This window comes from Chiloscyllium plagiosum, unplaced genomic scaffold, assembly GCF_037043375.1.
Source record: "Chiloscyllium plagiosum isolate Xiang-an unplaced genomic scaffold, Cpla_swu_hap1 HiC_scaffold_33, whole genome shotgun sequence".
NCBI classification, from domain to species: domain Eukaryota; kingdom Metazoa; phylum Chordata; class Chondrichthyes; order Orectolobiformes; family Hemiscylliidae; genus Chiloscyllium; species Chiloscyllium plagiosum.
This window is the reverse complement of record NW_028270171.1, coordinates 7,302,705-7,324,476: the sequence shown is the minus strand read 5'-3', so window position 1 is coordinate 7,324,476 and position 21,772 is coordinate 7,302,705. Positions and strand designations below refer to the sequence as shown.

General features: G+C 43.3%; 1 protein-coding gene across 3 annotated transcripts in view; it reads left to right on the top strand.

Moving 5' to 3' along the window:
- Positions 1-21,480, top strand: part of LOC122542166 (transcription intermediary factor 1-alpha-like) — a 112,842-nt gene extending 91,362 nt beyond the window's left edge. Inside the window, exons 11-20 of one of the 3 annotated variants that reach the window (XM_043679586.2) lie at positions 1,411-1,578; positions 4,203-4,394; positions 5,507-5,579; positions 10,187-10,235; positions 12,533-12,719; positions 16,273-16,610; positions 18,029-18,155; positions 19,132-19,209; positions 20,044-20,178; positions 20,748-21,480. In XM_043679586.2, coding sequence (XP_043535521.2) covers positions 1,411-1,578; positions 4,203-4,394; positions 5,507-5,579; positions 10,187-10,235; positions 12,533-12,719; positions 16,273-16,610; positions 18,029-18,155; positions 19,132-19,209; positions 20,044-20,178; positions 20,748-20,975 — 1,575 coding nt within the window. In that variant the 3' untranslated portion in view covers positions 20,976-21,480. The remainder of the gene's footprint in view (positions 1-1,410; positions 1,579-4,202; positions 4,395-5,506; positions 5,580-10,186; positions 10,236-12,532; positions 12,720-16,272; positions 16,611-18,028; positions 18,156-19,131; positions 19,210-20,043; positions 20,179-20,747) is intronic. The other 2 variants (XM_043679587.2, XM_043679588.2) reach the window with 2 other exon arrangements.
- Positions 21,481-21,772: the final 292 nt, after the last annotated feature.

Here is a 21,772-nt window from a genome sequence, read left to right as displayed (position 1 = left end):
ACTTGTTCACCCAGAGAGTGGTGAGTGTGTGGAATGCTCTGCCCCAGAGGGCACTGGAGGCCCAGTCTCTGAATTCATTTAAGAAAGAGTTGGATAGAGCTCTCAAGGATAGTGGAATCAAGGGTTATGGAGATAAGGCAGGAACAGGATACTGATTAAGGATGATCAGCCATGATCATATTGAATGGTGGTGCAGGCTCGAAGGGCAGAATGGCCTACTCCTGCACCTATTGTCTATTGTCAGCCCTTACTATCCGTGTTTAAATTGGCCCGTGACTTTTAAATCTTGGGTTGATACCATCATGTCTGATCTAGACTTTACCCTATGGCATCATGAACTTTCAGCATGGATCACTAAAATATAATGCAACAGCAGGAGCATGCTGACATCGAGCCTGGCTGTCCCATTTATTCATTCATCACAGCCACATGCTGAGATCTGTCAACTCCTCAGCAAGCAGGAATCAAACTTCAAGCTTCTTTGACTATATGATTCAGCTGCTGACCTTGGGAGCCAACAAGCACCATCTCCACTCTACCCCACCTCTCCTTTTGACTCTTGTACATGTGTTACCACAGAATTGGACTGATTTTCAATCCTGTGCATTCCAATTGTTCGGTTCTAGCCAGATGATCCCAAAGGGCTGCTGACAAAAGATCTTTTGTTTAAAGATCAAAGACCTAGTGCTGCCCTGTGTGACATTCTTTCTCAACACATTGTGGCTCATACCCTAGCTGCTGACTCAGCTGAGCAGGTCATGAACTGTATAGTTCAATTTCTAATGTGTTTGCCCACCTCCGTCTGTCCATGGTATGTTCAGGCCATGCACAGTACAGCATTTTGTAGAATCAGACCAGGTTTCATCTTTTGTTTTTTTTTCAAAAAGCCCAATGGAATTTTATTCCCCACCTTGGGGAGACCTGTCACCCTCCGTGTTCTAAAAATTGGCCACAGGTTTCCATTGCTCATGTCATAAGGGGCAGGATGGACTGATGTTATGTGTGAGACTAGTTGTGAGGAAGGAGGCATAACAGTGCAGATACACATCTATGTCGATAGTGTGTTGCTGGCAAAGCACAGCAGGTCAGGCAGCATTCGAGGAGCAGGAGAATCGATGTTTCAGACATAAGCCCTTTATCAGGAATCAAGGCCCTCGATTCCTGATGAAGAGCTTATACCCAATACATCGATTCTCCTACTCCTCGGATGCTGCCTGACCTGCTGTGCTTTTCCAGCAATATACTTTCGACTCTGATCTCCAGCATGTGCAGTCCTCACTTTCTCCCAGATACACATCTGCTCCATCCTGCTGCCCTCATCCATCCCCAACTAATTAAAATTTCACAGCTTTACTAAGCTTGTGTCCCATCTGCAATTTGAACATTTACCTTCGGTTTTCTATTCTCTAGACTCAGGTTGGTGTGAATTGCCGTCAGTCTCCAACATCAAACCCTCACTTTGGCAGCAGCCCGGTTTACCAACTCAAGATGTTGGTGGAGCAGGCAACCTCGTATCCCTGTGTCATTCTGCCCCACAGAGACGGTCCAGCCAATGCGCACGATCTTATGCAGAAGCAGGTAATTACCGAGTCAATTAGAAACAAAAGTGTGAGAGTTTAAACAAAAATAGGTGCACGTGCTGACACTAGCTTGTTTAGCTGGAATTCCCATATCTGTTCTCGTTATGGTTTTAGTATGAAAGAGATATGTCCTTTGTTAGTGAGCAGTGTTGCTTTAAAAGTAGAATCTGGGAACCAAGGTTACGTAAAAGGAATGACTGAGTTTTTCTAAGTTATACGTAATATATAATTGCATTTTCATCCTGCCCACAGTCTGGAGGCACAACTTTGTAGCAGACAGTAAAAGTCTTTATTCTCGCATCAATTTAGTACATTTGGTTGTTGTCCAATAACCTAGCCGCACAGTGCACAGTCACTTGTTGAAATGTTGGGTTGGCATGCAGGTGATATACATGCTCTGTGCTCCCCCATCTTTCAACATCATGCAGTCATTTCCAACCTTCAGCTGTCTATCCGAGCCAAAGTTGGCTAAGGCACATTTCATCTGACATGGCCAGATGTTCTAGTAGGGTTTGTAGATTCACACATTTGGTCAGTCTGATTCCTCCTCAACTTAAGGCTCATCGGGGGCAAGAGAAAACTACAGCATATGATACTCACTTGATACTAATACTGAACCACCTCCAGTGGGTGTGGGTTAAACAAGGAGAGAAGTTAAAAGCATCAAAGAATAGAGCAAAGATAGGGATTACATAAAATTATTCTCGTTCTTCATTTTTACTATAAAAAGAGGGGATTAATAAACTTGGCTGAATCTCAGCTTGCAGTAGTATCTTGATTACTTGACCTTTATCATATTGTACTGTGAAAAAGTCTATTATTTGTACCTTATCTTGCCAGTTGTCAGTCCTGTGGGATAAATATAATCATTTCTTTGCTCCTTTGGATACCATTTTCTTTGGTGCACAGTAGTTAGCACTGATGCCTCAGCGCCAGGGTTCAATTCCATCCTCGGGCAACTATCTATGTGAAGTTTGCTCATTTTCTCCGTGACTGCGTAGGTTTCCTCCCACAGTCCAAAGATTTGTAGGTTAGATGGGGTTGACCATGCTCAATTACCCTTAGTGTCCAGGGCTTTGTAGGCTAGGTGGATTAGCCATGGGAAGTTCTGGGGTATGGAGATAGGGTAGGGGGGCACATCTGGGTGGGAGGCTATTCGAAGGGTCGTTGTGGACTCGATGGTCCGAATGGCCTGTTTTCACACGTGTGAATCTATGATTCTATGAATAGTTTTGGATGAAACGATTTGGAAAGTTCCATTTCCCAGCTGTTCTGAAGTTTGACCAAGAAGGCAGGCAGGTGGGCTAGGAGAGCTGCTCGTCATCTTTCAGTTGGAAAATGAACCGTTTCAGCTTTGTAGGACAAACAGAAAAGGCTGGTGGAACTCGGCAGGCCTGACAGCTTCCACAGAGAGAAGCAGAGTTAACGCTTTGATTCCAGTGATCCTTCATCAGGAAAGGGTAGCAACTTGTTTCTCGGATGGGTTTTGGATATCTGAGGTACCAACTAACTGGCATCGAGGTTGTTTGGGGAAGAACAGAGCTCATTAGCATTAGATGAAGAAACCCTGTTGATGCCATTTGGGAAATACAGGTAGTGTTTGAATGGGGATGCATTATTGTCATGTAATATTGCCAGAATAATATGGGCTAAGGCTCTCAGGGTGTGATTTCAAATGTAGCCATGGTGGATGGTGAAATTTGAACTCCAGGAGCATCTGGAAATTAAAAGGTAGTCTAATATTGACCATTACACTGTCATCAATTGTCGTAAAAGCCCATCGGTTCACTTATTGTCCTTTAGGGAAGGAAATCTGTTGCCCTGTTTAAAAATAAGTTTCCAAGTTAATCGAGGTATGAGGCAAAAGTTCACAAGGATCAGTTTTTGGAATACTGTTTCTCAAAAGGTAACAATAGCAGAGCCTTTGAATCTTTTTAAGGCAGAGGTAGGTAGATTCCTGGTGATCAACAAGATGAAAGGTTATTGTGGATCACCAGGATTGTGGAATAATCAGGTCAAGCATGATCTTGTGGAATGGCACAGCAAGCTCAAGCAATTGAGTGATGTCTTCCTGCTTCGAATTCATATGTTTGTGTGGACGTTCATCCTTATCTGGTTTCGCTTTCATCTGACTCCAGACCTAGGCAATTGCTAATGACTCTTAAATGACCTATGAATTGCCTAGCAAACCAGCCAATTGTATCAAACCATGACATAGTTTAAGCATTACATCATCTACACCCGAAGCACAGCATCTACACCCGAAGCACGGCAACAGTTCCAAAAGGCAGATCACCACCACCTTCTCCAGGGCATTCAGCAATGGGCAATAAATGCTGGTCCAGCCAGCAATGTCCATATCTCAGAGATTAAAAAATAGGTAGTATGTAGTGATGGGAACCAAGTCAGATGGCATTAGCAATGATTGAAGTCATAACAGAGGGAAGTCGGGTAACGACAGGGGTACAGTCACTCTTGTTATCTCTGGGAAGGGTAATGGAATTGTCTGGTTATGATTTTATCTTGGTTGTTCCTGCATTCACTGTGTAATTCAGGTTATCCCTCTTCTGTAGTGTCTTTCCTTTTGCTTATCTCATTACCAGATGCTGTCTTGTGTTGCAGTATTCCTATCCAGGCCCCTCTCTGGTGCCGCAACAGGTTGATAGAGCTGATAGCTTAATGTACTCTCTGATTCCGACCTCCGATGGAGCCATGTCCTGGCCTGAGTCAGGTGCAGAAGAATTTGTTGAAGGGCAGTCTGCGTATCACACTCCTCGTGGGTTTCCAGAACCAAGGAGGGGTATTCCCTTCAAGGTTAGCGGAAAGCAAGTTGTTCAGGCCTTATGTTTTGTTCCTTTTGTGGAGCCAGTGGCCCTTAATTCCATTTTCAATTCAACCACATCCCTCCATGTTTTTATTTTTGTGAGTGGAAAGGGCATCATGGCGCCATCTACACGTATTTCAGCATCACTGCACCAGCAAACCACAATTCTTCCATTTTTCCTTAATGAGTTAAAGAATTTTAAAGAAGTTTAAAGGCAGCGGCTCCTTTTTCTAGGAGAAGGTGTCCAGGCCACTGAGGGGGCTGCGTTGTCTCCCACTCACTTAGTATAGAGTGGGGCATGAGGGTCTTTGCCATTCATTGACAAAACACAAGAAGCTTTTCAACTTGAGGAAGATGATTTACACTCATTAGAGAAGACATGAGGGAACAGTTGGTGGAAAGAAGGAAGATGAAACAGGGAGGTTTTCACCTCAAGTTGTTTTCTACTCATGGTTTGGGGTGGGTAAAAAGAGTTTTGAGACTTTCTGTGGGGGGGAGAGGTGTGAGGGATTTTCACCTCTTGTGAGATGGAGATGAGGGTGGAATCTTGTTCATCATGGAGGGCTCTGTTTTCCTGCTCAGAGCAAGGTTTGGGGCAAAGAGGATTTCTGGATGTTTGTAGTCGAAGGCAAGATTTCCTGCCCCTGGGAGGGTGTAAAATAAGGTTTCCTTGTCACAGTTTGGAATTCCAATTAACAGTCAGTGGTTCCTACCATCTGGGAGAACATTACTGGCCCACCTGACTGGTGGTGATGACTGGAAGGGGAACCAGCTGTTTGGAGCTCACGCTCTAACTAGCATTAGCACTTTTTGTCACAATCTCTGTTGAGAGGCATCTTGTCAGAATGTACTGTCGTGGTGTGAAGTTGAAACATTTGTGCATGCTTCTTCAGATGTGCATGTTCATTCCCTCAGTCTCCTTGTGGACAGCATGAGACACCACCCCTCCCCATCCTCAAACCTTCCTTCCAAATCAAGGCAGCAGCATTCTATCAGTTAGCAAATGACTGTTTGCAGCAGCATCACAGTGTGATGCTTCAGAGGATGGCAGAAGATATCTGTAGAGAAAATGTTATCGTTATATTTTCTTCCTTGTTAACAGCTGTCAGATGCCAGTAGCAGTGTGGAACACGAGGGGCAGAGAGATTGCATTGAAGAACTTCAGGAAACTTCAGGTAATTGACCTCAGTGTGAAGAACTCCGAGAGGTGGTGATGTAGTGGTAATGTTGTCAGACTAGTGATCCAGAGGCTCAAGATAACGCATTGATAAACATCGGTGCAAATCCCATCATCTGGTGGAATTTAAATTCAATTAATAAAATCTTGGATTAAAATGTAGTCTCAGTGATGGTGCTTTGGAACAATCATCAATTGTTATTAAAAAAAAAATCCATCTGGTTCCGTTAGGGAAGAAAATCTGTTGTCCTTATCAGCCCAGCCTATATATGACTCAAGACCCACAGCAATGTGGTTGATTCTTGACTTGTCCTTTGAAGTAGCCCAAGCAAGTCAGTAAGCTCAGGGTCATTAAGGAAGGGTAGCAACTGCTGGCTTGCCAATGATGTCCACAACTCGTGAAAGAATCAAGGAAATTAAAGTGTATGTTCTGTGAAATGAGCACAACATGACTAAAAGCATCCAAGATCATGCAACCATTCAGCTGATGAAAGATGTGTGTGTCAAATCTTGTTAATTTTCATAGAATTTACATTTATAGAGCACCATTCTTGCCTTCAGGGCACCTCAAATGCTTTATAGCTAATGGACAGTAAATACTATCATACAGACCCTTATGTGTTTCATAAGGAGTACAAGAAATAGAGGCAGGATTAAGATGTGTGCCTTCAAGTGCCTGCTTTATCATTCATTCAAACTGTGGCTAATCATCTTCCACTTCTCTTCCAAGCCCATATCCTTGGATTTTTTTTGTGCCCAAATATTTCTCAATTCTTATTGAGAACATGGTCTACAACTCTCCCTCCATGGCTCTCTGGGAGAGAATTCCAAAGATTCACAGTTCTCCTGAATGAAGAAATTTCTCCTCCATTTATTGGGTAACCCCTTGTCCTAAGACTGTGGACCCCAGGTGCTATACACTCCACCAAAAAAAAAGTCTCTTCCACTCAATCCTATTGAGCCTTTCAAGAATTTTACTTGTTTCAATGTGATTGCCTCTCAATCTTCTAAATTCCGTGGAATAATGTCTGTTGGTGTAGAGGGCCAGTACAAATATGATGGGCCAGATATGTTCTGTATTGTAATCATTTTATGGTACTCTTTTGACCTTACTCTTAATTTGATCTTACTCTTACTTGCTGTCTCCTCATAGCACAACACTTGTATTTCATGAGCTAATGAACAAGGGGCAACTTTTTCACGCAGAGGGTGGTACATGTATGGAATGAGCTGCCAGAGGAAGTGGTGGAGGCTGGTACAATTGCAACATTTAAGCGGCATTTGGATGGGTATATGAATAGGAAGGGTTTGGAGGGATATGGGCCGGGTGCTGGCAGGTGGGACTAGATTGGGTTGCGATATCTGGTCAGCATGGATGGACAGATTGGACTGAAGGGTCTGTTTCCATGCTGAACATCTCTATGACTCCTTTCTGCCCTTCATTTGAATCATGAGGTGGCTTTCCACTTAGAACATAGAACAGTACAGCACAGAACAGGGCCTTCAGCCCACGATGTTGTGCCGACCACTGATCCTCATGTATGCACCCTCAAATTTCTGTGACCATATGCATGTCCAGTAGTCTCTTAAATGTCCCCAATGACCTTGCATCCACAACTGCTGCTGGCAACGCATTCCATGCTCTCATAACTCTCTGTGTAAAGAACCCGCCTCTGACATCCCCTCTATACTTTCCTCCAACCAGCTTAAAACTATGACCCCTTGTGTTAGCCATTCCTGCCCTGGGAAATAGTCTCTGGCTATCGACTCTATCTATGCCTCTCATTATCTTGTACACCTCAATTAGGTCCCCTCTCCTCCTCCTCTTCTCCAGTGAAAAATGTCCGAGCTCAGTCAACCTCTCTTCATAAGATAAGCCCTCCATTCCAGGCAGCATCCTGGTAAACCACCTCTGAACCCTCTCTAAAGCATCCACATCTTTCCTATAATAGGGTGACCAGAACTGGACGCAGTATTCCAAGTGTGGTCTAACCAAAGTTTTATAGAGCTGCAACAAGATCTCACGACTCTTAAACTCAATACCCCTGTTAATGAAAGCCAAAACACCATATGCTTTTTTAACAACCCAGTCCACTTGGGTGGCCATTTTAAGGGATCTATGTACCTGCACCCCAAGATCCCTCTGTTCCTCCACACTGCCAAGAATCCTATCCTTAATCCTGTACTCAGCTTTCAAATTCGACCTTCCAAAATGCATCACCTCACATTTATCCAGGTTGAACTCCATCTACCACCTCTCAGCCCATCTCTGCATCCTGTCAATGTCCTGCTGCAGCCTACAACAGTCCTCTATACTGTCAACGACACCTCCAACCTTTGTGTCATCTGCAAACTTGCTAACCCATCCTTCAGTCCCCTCATCCAAGTCATTAATAAAAATTACAAACAGTAGAGGCCCAAGGCCAGAGCCCTGTGGGACACCACTCACCACAGACATCCAGGCAGAATATTTTCCTTCTACTACCACTCGCTGTCTTCTGTTGGCCTGCCAATTCTGTATCCAGACAGCTAAGTTCCCCTGTATCCCATTCCTCCTGACCTTCTGAATGAGCCTACCATGGGGAACCTTATCAAATGCCTTGCTGAAGTCCATATACACCACATCCACAGCTCGACCCTCATCAACTTTTCTAGTCACTTCTTCCCTCTTTTCCTTCTCCTTTTTTGTTCTTTATCAGTTCTGATGTTTTTAAGACTCATTGCACTACTTCCTACTCGATCCACCACTTCTTTGTAACCCCAAACTGTGGATCATCTTCGCCGCCTCATTCTCCCCCAATATCTTCCTCAAAAATAAGCATTCAGCACCCAAGCTTGGCATTGTCGAAATCACTGTAGATCTGTTTCTGTAACCTTTTGTCTGTTCTTCTCAATGTTGGTATTTTGTGCACTGTGTCTTGGGCCTTCTCCAAAACACACTTTAAAATAAATCCCTGAGAGGAAGGCATCACATCCTAGTCTGATGAGATAGAGTTCTGCCCGAGATTTGATGAATGAAAGTTCGTCTTGTTGGGGATTTTGGAAGGAGGTCCATGTAAGCTTTTTAAAATTCTTCATTAATGCGCTGTATTTCAGTAGTTTCAGGAACGGAGTACAGCAAACCAGGAGCACCTCTGAAGCTGTCACTTCACTTCAATTCTGAAATGTGAGATAAGAGGAGGAGGATGCTATTCAGCTCCTCGTGTCTGTTCTGTCAATCTGTGACCTAACTCCATAAGCCTACCTTTGCCCAATATACACTTTGGCTGGCAAATAAAAATCAAGTGTTTCCTAATTAGTCTTTGATTCCACTGAGTGGCAGTAGTTTCTCTCTATCTACACTATGTGCTTCCTTAATCTCTTGAAGTCTTGAATCAAATGGTTCTCTGGATGAGCAAATTCAGTTACATAAATTGGAGAAGTTGGGACTGTTTATTTAGGAGGAGGTTGAGAGGTGATTTGACGGAGGTATTCACAATCATATGAGGGATCTGAACAAAAGGTAAAGAAATACTATTCCACATGCTGGAAGGAGAGCAAAGGGCTCAAATTTAAGGTGATTGCAACAAAGCAATAGTGTCAAGAGGAGAAACATTTAGCTATAGAATAGCTAGGGTCTGGAATGCACTGCCTGTGAGAAAGATAGTTTCAACTGGAGCATTCAAGAGGGAAATGGGACTATTCTCTGCAAAGGAAGAATGAGCAGGGTTTTAGGGAAAAGGAAGGGGGATTAACACTTTGTGAATTAAGTGACGCTAAGGGATGGCACAATGGCACAGTGTTTAGCAATGCTGCCTCACAGTGCCAGGGACCTGGATTCAATTCCAGCCTTGGCTGACTATCTATGTGGAGTTTGCACGTTCTCCCAGTATCTGCGTGAGTTTCTGGTGGGTGCTCCAGTTTCCTCCCACAGTCCAAAGATGTGCAGGTTAGTTGGGTTAGTCATGGTAAATGCAGGGTTACGAGGATAGGGTGGGTTTGAGTGGGATACTCTTCAGATTTGAGTGACTGGCCTCTATCTGCATTGTAGGGATTCTATGAATTCCTCCTTCAGACAGCTGGTGCAATAAAGACAGGCTGAATGGCCTCTGTTTTTGTTGTTTCGATCCTCTGATTCTGTGGATGCTTAATCTTCAAAGTTTAGGAAATACAAACTTGCGTAGAGGCACAAGAGCAAACCCGTCATCTCCACACCAACTCGTTACGGGTACAGGTCGTTCTGGCATAATACGCATTTCGTTAACACGAATTGGTTCTAAAGTGATTAACGAATTAGGGACCCTGTTTGGATAATCTACAATGATCTTCTATAGAGCAGTTTCTATAGTGCAATTTTCTATAGCAGTTTTCTATAGTGCGATTTTCTGTATCACGAGGTTGCAAAGGAACACAATTGTCACGTTATAACAGAATGACCTGTACTACTCCCTTAAATATTCCAGTAACTCTTTTCAAAATGTGTTTTCTGGCTTGATACAATTAAGTGCACTTAGTATTGCTACTGAATACCACTTCATGTTATATTCAGCAGTAATGCAAAAATCATTCTGTATTTATTATTTGTGCAATTTATTTGACCAGTTAATTTTGTGTTTAACTGTTCAGAGTTTGGATGCGTACCTTTGCCAAGTACCTTGAAGTGCAACGGTGACAGGTAAGAATTGGTATTTCACAGTGTGTTTTCCTAATAAACCAGTTTATATGGCTAGAATAATGGAAGGATAGAAGTACACACTATATTTTTCAAGAGCACTTAAAGTATTCCAATTTGAGACTGAAACTCTGAAATTAACTTTCTTCATTTCCTGTATCTCCTTCCAATCTCCACTCTCACATCTCACATCTCACATCCCACAACTGGTCAATCCCTGCAAAAGCTTCCCTTTTTTTTTTGCACACACAAGGATTTGATTTCCACAGTTGTTGTTCATCTTCTGATAAACTTGGGACAAGCAGCTATTTTTTATCCTTGAACCTGCAAGTTTGGAATTAATTGAGCTTTCATCACAGCCATGAACGTGCAGGTTCAGTTTTAGTTGGGTCTTTGTCACAGCTGAGTGTCCTCTTGGCCATCTCTGGTCTTTGCATAATGTGCTTTCTTGATCAGACTGCAGGCATACATCAAAATCTGAAGAAAATACACTTGGCACAGCCTTGTTGCTTCCGGAGATTAGTCCTGTTAATTTATCATAGCGCCAGCCCTGGAATTGAACTTTGGAGTTTCTGCTATGTGTGGTGTTAATTTCATATTGTACTGTATCTAACTACCTATGTCTTGCTCTTTCCGCATTATTCCCTTTTCCTGACCAGTAAGCACCTTTTCCTGGCACTGGAAAATAATCTGTGTCACTCCTCTCACTCCTTTAAATTAGATTAGATTACTTACAGTGTGGAAACAGGCCCTTTGGCCCAACAAGTCCACACCGACCCGCCGAAGCGCAACCCACGCATACCCCTACATTTACCCCTTACCTAACACTACGGGCAATTTAGCATGGCCAATTCACCTGACCCGCACATCTTTGGACTGTGGGAGGAACTGGAGCACCCGGAGGAAACCCACGCAGACACGGGGAGAACGTGCAAACTCCACACAGTCAGTCGCCTGAGGCGGGAAATGAACCCGGGTCTCTGGCGCTGTGAGGCAGCAGTGCTAACTACTGTGCCACCGTGCCGCCCACATGCTGCCCCTCTACTCATGCTGCTCCTTGGTTTGAAGGTCAATTTCACAGCAATGTGCAGTAACACTTCAGACTGGGTTCACAGTGCACTGCACAGCTTTCACCATTACAGATCGCTATCAGAGGTTGAAGAAGTATTCAAGTTTGTGTCACTGCTTAGGGATCATAGTCAACCTGACATTAAAATCATGCAATCAGTCTGAAAAGCCATTTGACAGGAGGAACTGTCTGATTGCTTCAGTCAGACTTTCTGGGTTGGAAGGATCTACACTCTCATGTGTCAAATCTAACGTGGGAGTATTAATTAGAGACTGTGAGATCAAAATGGAAATTACCTCAGGCCACTGCAATAAGTCCCTTTGGTGAGGGCAGAACTGTATCATTGAGACTCATTATCCCCCAGAATCAGGGTGAATGAACAGCACCCTTTTATTCTGAGTCTATGCTCTCTGGTCCTCGACTCCTCCATGAGGGGAAACATCCTCTCAGCATTTACTCTGTAGAGCACTTAAGAATCCTGTATGTTTCAATAACATCACCTCTCATTCTTCTGAAAGCCAGTGAGTGGAGTCCCAAACTATTTAGGTTTTGCTCATAAGACAGTCCCTTCATTCGAGGGATCATTTTGGTGAATCTTCTCTGAACTGCCTCCAATCAAGTAATCTTTCCTTCAATAAATAGACTCTTCAATAAATAGACCAATATTGCTCACAGTACTCCAGATGTGGTCTCACCAGTACCTTGTACAGTTGCAGTAAGACTTTCCTACTCTTACATTCCACCCCCTTGAAATGAGGACCAACATTCCATTATCCTTCCTGGTCGATGTGGTTTTGTTGGGCTGAATGGCCTGTTTCCACACTGTAGGGAGTCTATGATTACCTGCTGCACTTGTGTACTAGCTTTGTGTTTTGTACGCAAGCCCCCCCCCCCCCCCCCCCCCCCCCCCAAGTCCCTTTGTGTTGCAGCTTTCTGCAGTTTGTCTCCATTGAAATATATTCTGTTATTTTGTTCTCCCTTCAAAAATGAACAGCTTTGCATTCTCCCACATTATACTTTATTTGCCCGACTTTTGCCAACTTACTTGACCTAATATCTCTCTGTGAACTGTTTGTATCCCTCTCACAACTTGCCATATTTTTGTGTCATCTGCAAATTTGGCTACAGTACATTCACTTCACCTCAACTAGTGCAACTTCAATTTCTGACTTTTTTAACTGTTTGATTTCTGGTATTGCATAAAGATGAATGCTTTTCTTTCTGATTATAGTTCCAACTCCAGTGTTGAATCCAAGCTGAGGGCGAAGGTTCCATATGTGCGGTTAGAACGCTTGCAGATTGATCTGTCCACTGACACAGAGCTTCCAACCTTCAAATTGCTACCTGGCAGTGGCCAGGATGAATTCAGCCTGATCATCATCGAAGGAGATGGTTTGCCTTTGAATCCATCCTTCAGGGTATATATGGGCTTGTTCTTTGACTCAAAATTGGCAGAATTTGTAATCCAACAATTGCATTCCCATAAATGAATTCCACGTGTTTATCTGAAAATATTATGGGTTACATTAATACAAACATAAATAGGAGTAGGCCATTCAATCCTTTGAGCCCACACAGCTATTCAATGAGATCAAATCATGAGAGAGCTAATAGCAGGTGCCTTTTCCCTCGGATGGGTGATTTTAAGAGTAGGGGGCATATTTTTAAGGTGAGAGGAGAAAGATTTAAAAAAGACATGAGAGGCAATTTTTGAAATGCAGAGGCTGCTTCGTGTGCAGAACGAAATTCTGAGAAAGTGATGAATGCGGGCACAGTGACAGCATTTAAAAGATACTTGATTAAGTACACCAATAGGAAAAGTTTGGAGGGATATGGGCCAGGAGCAGGCAGCTGGGACTAGTTTAGTTTGTGATTATCTTCGGCACGGACCAGTTGGACCAAAGGGTCTATCTTCGTGCTGAACGACTCTGGCTGAAGTTTTATTTCGATACCACTTTCCTGCACTATTGCCTAAGTATTTTTAAAATGGAGAAATGTATTGATCTCAGCCTTAACCAAATTCATCCACTGAGCTCCACCGTCATCTTGGATAGAGAGATTTAAAAATTTGTCAACCTTCTTGGCAAACAAATTCCTCTTTATCTCAGTCCACAATGATCAGCCCTGATCCTGAGACTGTCTCCTCCATCCTGCCTCCCCCCAAAATCAGGGAAAGTATCCTTTCTGTATCCACCCCTTTGAGCCTGTACAAATTTTGTATATTTGAAAGCGATCACCTTGTTTTTCTAAACTCCAGATTATAGACGCCTTTTGAAACTGCTTCCACTGCTCCCTCAGGCAGTGCTTTCCAGAATACAACAATTTGCAGTATTTTTTTAAAAAGCCTCCTTGTATCCCCTCATGCTGTTTTGCCAACTGGATTTGAATCTGGTTACTCACACTCCCACCGGTGGGAGCAGATTTCTTATGCCTACGTTGTCAAAATCTTTAATTATTTTGAATACCTCTATTAAATCTCAGCAATTTTCTTCCTGCATTCAATTCTGTCATCACTCTGCCACTTACTAACTCAATCAAGTTAGTGGATAATTCATTTTAAGTTCACAAATAGAAATGTCAGTATCAGACAGTTCTTTTGTTGAAAAGGTTTGGTTTAAAACAATAAAAGGAAATTGTTTCAGAATAGATTTGAAGAGTTTGAACCCAGCACATATTTAATGGGCTGAGTGGTCTGTAATTGTTATGATTGTGTGCTGTGTGTGTTTTTTCAGCTGTGGATATTGCCTCTTCTATGAGAACCTTTCTCCACAGCGAACAGTTTGTTTGCATCAACTAGCACTTCCTTTCCATTTTTGAGATCACTTCAAAGTCTCTTGTTGCAAAGCAAATGCTGTCGCTCTTGAAATTCACAAAGAATACTTCACCTCTGCGACCCTGTTCCTTACTCTCATAAATCCATGCATGAGGTGGCCTTGGAGAGTAACTGTTATCTGATTGAAGACAGTCTGTTGACATATTCATAAATCTGAACCTGCTGGTGCTGATTCAGGTCAGTGAAGAACAAAATACCTAGCCTGTAATTAAGAAGTGTAAACTGAATCTTCATAGACCTTGCAGCCTAAAGAGGGATGCTGTTGCACTGTTCCTTGGCACTTGCTGGGAGTGGAAAACTGGAGGCTTAAAGCGTACTTGTGCAGCATGTATTCCCAGTATGCCAAGGATATGCACAGCGGTTTCGTTTCTCTTAGTTATAATAATAATAGAAGTAACTCATTAACATATTGTGAATAGACTCATTATAAATTCTGCTCATTACAAAACAGAGTATCCTCAAATTATGATATTCTACTTTTAAGAAACCTGGAGAGTATAATTAAGTCTTTTGGGATGTCATATTATTTCTGCTAATTAAAGTGTGTGAATGAGATTATAAAAGAGATTTTCTCCTCTTCAATAAAATACGCATCGAATGTTTTACTCAGTGGATGATGAATTCATTCAGTTCTTGAATTCATTCTTGTGGCGTGGGTGCCACACCATTATTTATTATCCAAGTTTAGTTACTTTGCGAAAGTGGTGATGAAGTTAGCAATAAGCACCCTGAAATGTGAAGCTTATCCTACTTTCTGTACTGCTGTTGTCGCTGCCTAACCTGCTGAACGTTTCCAGAATATCCTGCTTTTATTGTGAAAGGAGAGAGCGGAGATTGTAATATAATATGTAATGAACTTGGGAAGATGCCAACTTCAGTTGCCAACTTGTATCTTAGCCGGGGTACTGCACTGACCTCCATCATTTGGGCCAACGAGGAGGAAAATCATGTAGGTTCTCATTTCTGATTGCTAACCCACTACAAAGTGCTCATCTGAATACCAGTGGAAGATAGAATGGTATGCAGCAGTAACACCTGCTGTTCACAGCCTACACTCCGCTATCTAAGCCAATTCACAGCTGCCTAATGCTCTTGGACATAAATCCCAATGCTTTACATATTTTGGTGGGATAAACCACTTCTTCCAGTTTTGTATCTTCGTGGTGCTGTGTGGCTGAAAGAGCTGACTTCTGTATTACCTTGCTGTGTGCCATCAGCAGAAGTAGTTGTATGCTGTGCTCCACCATGTCATGCCTGAGGGGAAGAGTATGTGAAGTGAAACAGAAAAAGGAATTGCTAGACAGTAAGGCTAATGGCAACTGGTTTGGTCTCGACTGAAGTGTGGAATCCAGTTCTAGGCAATCTTTGGAAAAATTTGATGATAATGTTTTCAGGAATGAGTTAGAGTATTCGAGGCTGCTTTCCTTGATGTGAAGTTTCCAAGGGGATTGATAGAGTTGTTCAAAATCATGGGTATTGGCAGAGTAGATCGGACAAAGCTTTTCCCATTAATGGACAAGTCAGAAATGAGAAAGCACAGATTTAAAGTAAAAGTTAAAAGAACCAATAGTGACATGAGAAGAAACGTTTCCTAGCAGTGAGCGGTTCGATTCTGGAATGAGCTGTCTAAGAGTGAAGCAGGAGCAGGTTGAGTTGAGAGGAAATTAGGTTATTATCTGAAATAGAAGAATATACCGGGTTTTGGGGAAAAGGTGAGATGGAATGGTACTGGGTATTCTCTTCAGAAAGCCTCTGCAGACAGTGGGCGAAATGGCCTCCCTCTGTGCTCTAGCAATTCTGTGATTCCATGCAAGATTAATAATTAGGAACATCCTGTTAAATCTGCATTTTAGATTAGATTATGACTGATATTGTCCATTTACCCACCTTGGCTTTGTTCCCGTTATTACTCTTGTCTAACAAAAAAATCTCTATCTTGGGTTTGAAATTTCCAATTGAGTCTCCTCCGACCCAAAATCATCATGATTTTTGGGAGAGTGATCCAGACTTCACAACGCTTTGTCTTTGCTCTAATTTTAAAATTACCCACCCCCAAGCCCAACACCTCTCAGCAACTCCCTCCCTATTCTAAGCTACAACTCCCAGCACAGGAAATAATAACTGTCTCTAACCTGCAGACACCAACTCTGGAGAGCACACTGACCCCACCGAACTCAGCCTCTCCTGCATCAGAAACAGACATTGAATTTGTGTTCAGCGAGAGGACAGAGGTAGGAACCAAGCGCTCCCACCAGCACCACCCCCTCAGCCCCACGCCTTCCCCCAGTGAGAAGTCACCCGGGAGCATTCCAGACCTCAAGGCATCCCCGCTGTGCAGCGTCAGTGAGAAGGGTGAAGAGTCTGATGAGGTCGTCTGTGTCGTTTGTGGGAAAGGAGGCGAGCTACCATGTTGTCGTCGCTGTCTGAAGGTGTTTCACATTGATTGCCATGTTCCTGCTTTGTCCAGTGTGCCAAGGTGAGTGCCAATGTGGGTGAGGTTAAAATCATACTGTATTTGGAAAGCTGCTTTGTCAGTCCAGTTAGATGCAGCAGTGTAGACAATGTCACCTTCCATGGCTGCCACATTTTCTCTTTAGCCCGTTGTCATCCTAAGGAGTGATGCACTTGAGCACTTTGCAGAAAAATCCTGGAGAAGTAGTTTTGGACTGAAAGCTATGGCTGGTTTTCTTTCTCCCTGTAGTGATCCAACTTGTAACTCCTGCCAACTTGGAACACACCATGACCTGGAGAATCCACTCTGTTGCAGTGCTGATCTCTGCAACTGTAACGATTCCCATTCGTGGACTGTTGAATTGTCCTGCGTAGCAGTCATACCTTGCAGTTGATCTTTGTACAGAGGCAAATCAGTCATCCAGTACTCGGTGTTACTGAGCTGCAACCTGAAGCTGGCACACTTGTTTTATTAATGAGGTTCCTTGGCCAAGCAACAAAGGAAGCTGTATGAGCCTTGGGCTATGGTTGGATTTTGCAGACTTAGAACAGGCCAGTTTCAACTCAACTCCGATCACAGCAGCAGAATGATGCTTCACGTAGAGATCCAGAACAGAGGTTGGTTTGCTGGGCGTTGCAGAGTGATGCTAACAGCACAGGTTCAACTGACATGCTGGCTGAGGTCACCATGAAGGGCCCACTTTCTCAACCTGTTTTCTCACCTGAAGCGTGATGACCCTCAGGTTAAACCATCACCAGTCATCTCTCTGTCTCTCGCGTGCTGTCTCTAATGAGAGAGCAGCCCTATGGTCCTGTGGGATTTTACAATTCTGAAACAGACAAATTGTCCCAATTGGTGTCTATAGTACTCACAAACTTACTTTTTCCTCCCCTTTTTATCTCAACCTATTTGCCCCATAAGCTTCTTCCCTCCGAACACATTTGCCTAGCTCCCTCTTAAATGCATCAATGTTTTTATTCCTATCTATTTTCTGTGGTAGTGAGCTCCTCATTCTGACCACTGTCTGGGTAATGAGTTTCTCCACAATTTGCTGTTCAGTTTTTCCTGCTGGGTGCAACCTCAGAGTATTGGTATCGTCCTTGTAAAACTGTGCACAAAGTGGAAGGCAGCAGAAAGAGGCATCAACATGGATGCAGCTGGATGGTGGATGGCATGCAATGGTTGCAGATGACTGACAGCAGATGTGCAAGGATGGCAGAAGGCAGGCAAATGTGGCATAGCATGGCAGACCTCCTGGCAAAAGCACCTTCATCACTGCCTGTAGACCTTTTTTATAGTTCTCAGAAGTGTTACTCAATGCAGTGCATTACGATGCACCTGTTATTCTAAAATATATTTTGAGCATTGCCATGTATTACCTACGTGTTATAAACAATTGTGATTGACCTGTGTTTTCTTTCTCTCTCTCTCTCTTTCTGCAGTGTTGAATGGACATGTTCGTTGTGTGTAGATTTGGCAGCATCTGAAATCCAGAATGAAAGTTCAGCCGCCGCATTGGAAGCTGAAAGTGATTCTGCATCAGGGTGTCTTGGTGCTCTCGATCAGAGGGTTTGTACTAAAACTGAGCGTCGGTGTTCAGAGGCTGTATGAACAGGGTTTCTGTTGTGTTGTGTGACTTTCTAAGATGAGAGTTAAATTTGAGTTGCTACAATGCACGCAGACGTTTATGATTCTGAGTTGTCACTATGGTGCTGACTTAGCTCTTCTCAGCTAAAGGCAGCAGTTAGGGTACAGCCATTAGCCCTGAGTAGCCGCAGACGAGAGCAGGGAGGATTAGCCTTGCTTTTTGCTACTGACCGCTACCCTGTGTAAACCTTACTGCAGTACACTGGGAGAGGAGGATTTACTCTGCTGCGATACATCCCAATGAGAAACTGGCCACTGATGCTCCCTGGGCTCACCGGGGTGAAATATATAGGTCCAGTCATTGCTCAGGTGGACCCTAGTTGAGGATCAGGGATGCCAGAAAAGCAAAGGGTCCTTCTGGAAAGTGCAAGGGATGTGCACATACCCAGGTAAAGCTGACACCTGACAGTAGAGACTGCGCTGCTAACATTCACTGGTCAAAGATCGCACAAAACGGATGCGCACATGGCTTGGTAATTTTCCAACTGCAACCCCAATGTGATTTGTACTTATCCAAGTTACACCCTGGGAATTTAAAGCATTTAAATGCAAGAAGCAAAGCCACCACGGTGAGAAAGAGTTCCCAGTTATTCTTTGTACACAGAAACAAAAACAGAAATGACTGGGAAAATTCAGAAAGGCTGGCACCATATGTGAAGGGAAAGCAGAGTTAATATTTAGGGTCTTGTGATCCTCCTTCAGAACATAGGGTCACTGGTCCCGAAACATCAACTAAGGTTTCTCTCCAGTGGTACTGCCTGACTTGCTGAGTTTTCTCAGCAATGTCTGTTTTTGTTTCTGTTTTCCATCATTTGCAATTCTTTAGTTTTATTGTTTGTACACATTGTGTAGGTGTAAGACTGCTGCCAGCCTTGTGTGACTCATTGTTGTTTTACAGAAATGTGAACATTTGCTGTTGTTGCTTCTCTCTCATAAGAGGAGTCATGCTGTCCAGAATCCTACTGGTCTCTTGCAAGTACGTATATGAAGAATAGGTCTTCATTTTGTGACATTCTCTTATTCAACTTGTTTATAAATGAAGGTATCATATATATCCAGGTCATCTGTAATAGATAAAAGATCCTGTGTCAGTCAGTAGTCCTGTAATCTGTGGTTTAAATCCCTGCTCCAGAGACCTGACTTGATGCTCCAGGCTCACAGTCCCAGTGTCAGCACGGAGGAGTGCTACCCTATTGGTGTTTCTGTTTTCAGAATGAGACATTAAGTTGAGATGTGGTCTGTCCTGATGGGTTACAGTGAAGTCATGTTGCTACTTTGAAGGTCAGGCACATTCTCCTAATGTCCGTGGCTGTGTGCACCCCTTATCCAGTATCACTGCAATATATTTCTCTTTTTTATGGGACCTTGCACTGAAAGAACTGTTATCACAGTGGCTGCAACTTAGAAGTGCATCATTAGCGAAAAGGTACTTTGGGGACATCTTGATATTCTGAAAGGTGTTTTATGTAAATGAAATTGCTTTTCTTTATGTCTGCACACAATTTTAGTCATCTTTTTCATACATGAGCCAACCTTCAGCAAATTCACTCAGATCTTACTTCACATCCCCACCTGCTCTTTGTCAAGTTTTTGCTACTGACCGCTACCCTGTGTAAACCTTACTGCAGTACACTGGGAGAGGAGGAGTGACTCTGCTGCGATACATCCCAATGAGAAACTGGCCACTGATGCTCCCTGGGCTCAGTGCACTGTCCTTTCTCCGAGCCCGACCTTTCACTGTCCTTTCTGTGAGTCTAGCCTTTACACTGTACGTTCCCCAAGTCTGACCTCACTCTTCTATCTGTTACAGTTGAAGAATCAGCAAGTAAATCTGTCTTCCATTAGAGGAAAACTTGAGAAGATGAGCTCACCCCATTACTCCAGACCTGAAGAATTTGTGATGGAGGTTCGATTAATGTTTAAGACATACAGCAAACTGGTTCAGGTAATAGAATATAGCTGGTTATTCCCTGTTGCTTTATTTTTTGCCAGTTTACTTGCTTATACTTTTCATGAACATCATAATGTGACAGTTTTTCCCTGGTTAAAACCCTCTGCTGCTCCCAGCTCTCTCTCCACTCCTTTAAAACAATCTATTAAAACTATGACGTGCCATGTCCATTGTGTTTTCACAAAGTGCCAGATTTGCGATGGGCAACCACTGTAGAATTGCAGTGCGGCATTTGTAAACAAAAGAACACTTCTACATTTTTTGTGTCAGAAATGTGCTTTCAGGACCCCAATCCCAGTTTCTGAAGGCTACTTTCCGTTTCCGTTTCCTGCATTATTCTCTCCTCTTCAGGCAAATTTGTGGGAGTAGATTCAGGGGAGGAGGAGCATACAGATGACCAAGTACATTTAAAGATGTGTTTTTTCACTCTGTGAATGCATTTCGGTTGTCAGCACCTCTGCTGGGATGTCAAGCACTTTTTCTTTAATATTCATCTGGCCCTCTTTCATTGTTCAGTCGCAGTGATTTTAATGTAAACTGTTTCTAATCACATTCTCTTGAAGGACAAGGAAGTGGCAGAGTCTGTGAAGACGCTGCATTCTTTCTTTGAGGAGAGATTGGCGGATGTCTTCAGCGGCAAAACTTTCACCCAGTCCCCTGTGGATGAGCAAGAGGTGGAACTGGGCATCAAACACTGTGACCAAACTGACACAAGGGAGCCGGCTTGTTCTGCTGATGGTCTCGACAGCAGCCCACTGCAAGCTAAAAGGCGGCGGCTGGATGAAGACTAGCGGCTTTGGGTGGGGAAGGAACCGGTAACTGGGTGAATGGTTGACAAGAGGATTTGCAAGCTGGTTGCTTGTGCCGATCTTGTTCAAGTGATTTTCGTTTTACAAGACTAAATACACAGGACAGCCCCAGCTATCTTCAATGACTGTGATGTGCTGGGGTGCCCCAAGCTGGAAATTTCAATCTGGGCCCCGGGCAATAACTGTCATCGGAAGATTAGATCTTCAGAAGTGCCCAGTGTTGGGTTCAAGTCCAACCAGTGCAAAGATTATTTGTTTTCTTGGTTTCTGGTCTACTGAGACTTTTACAAGCAGAGGTCAGAGCCAGAGTTGTGTTTTTCTATATGTAAACTGTATGTATTAAAAGAATCGATAATGTGTAATATACATTGTCTGTATTTCATGTTGAAATTCATACTGGATCATAGTAAAACAGAAAAGGAAATAAACTCATTTCTCTGAGGGGAAATACTATGTCACTCAGTAATAAAAATGAAAAGAAAATCCATCTTTATTCAGAGTGGACTCTCTCTACATTTCCTAATCTACGTTCCCCCTCCACATCCCCCTCCCCCCTCTCCTCCCCTCCATCCCCACTCCCGTTCCTCCCCTGTTTTCTCTCCCCCTTCCTTTCTTCAGTCTTGTGGTATGGTCCAAGGTTGCCCCTGGGTGTTGGAGTGAGACTGCGAAAAAAGGCGAACCTGATTCTGGTCCTCCAACAAAAGATGTAATGGGGCTCAGACAATGAAGGAGAATGAGAAACTGCTGGTTCTCTGTTCACTCCGTGCTGTCCAGAGGGA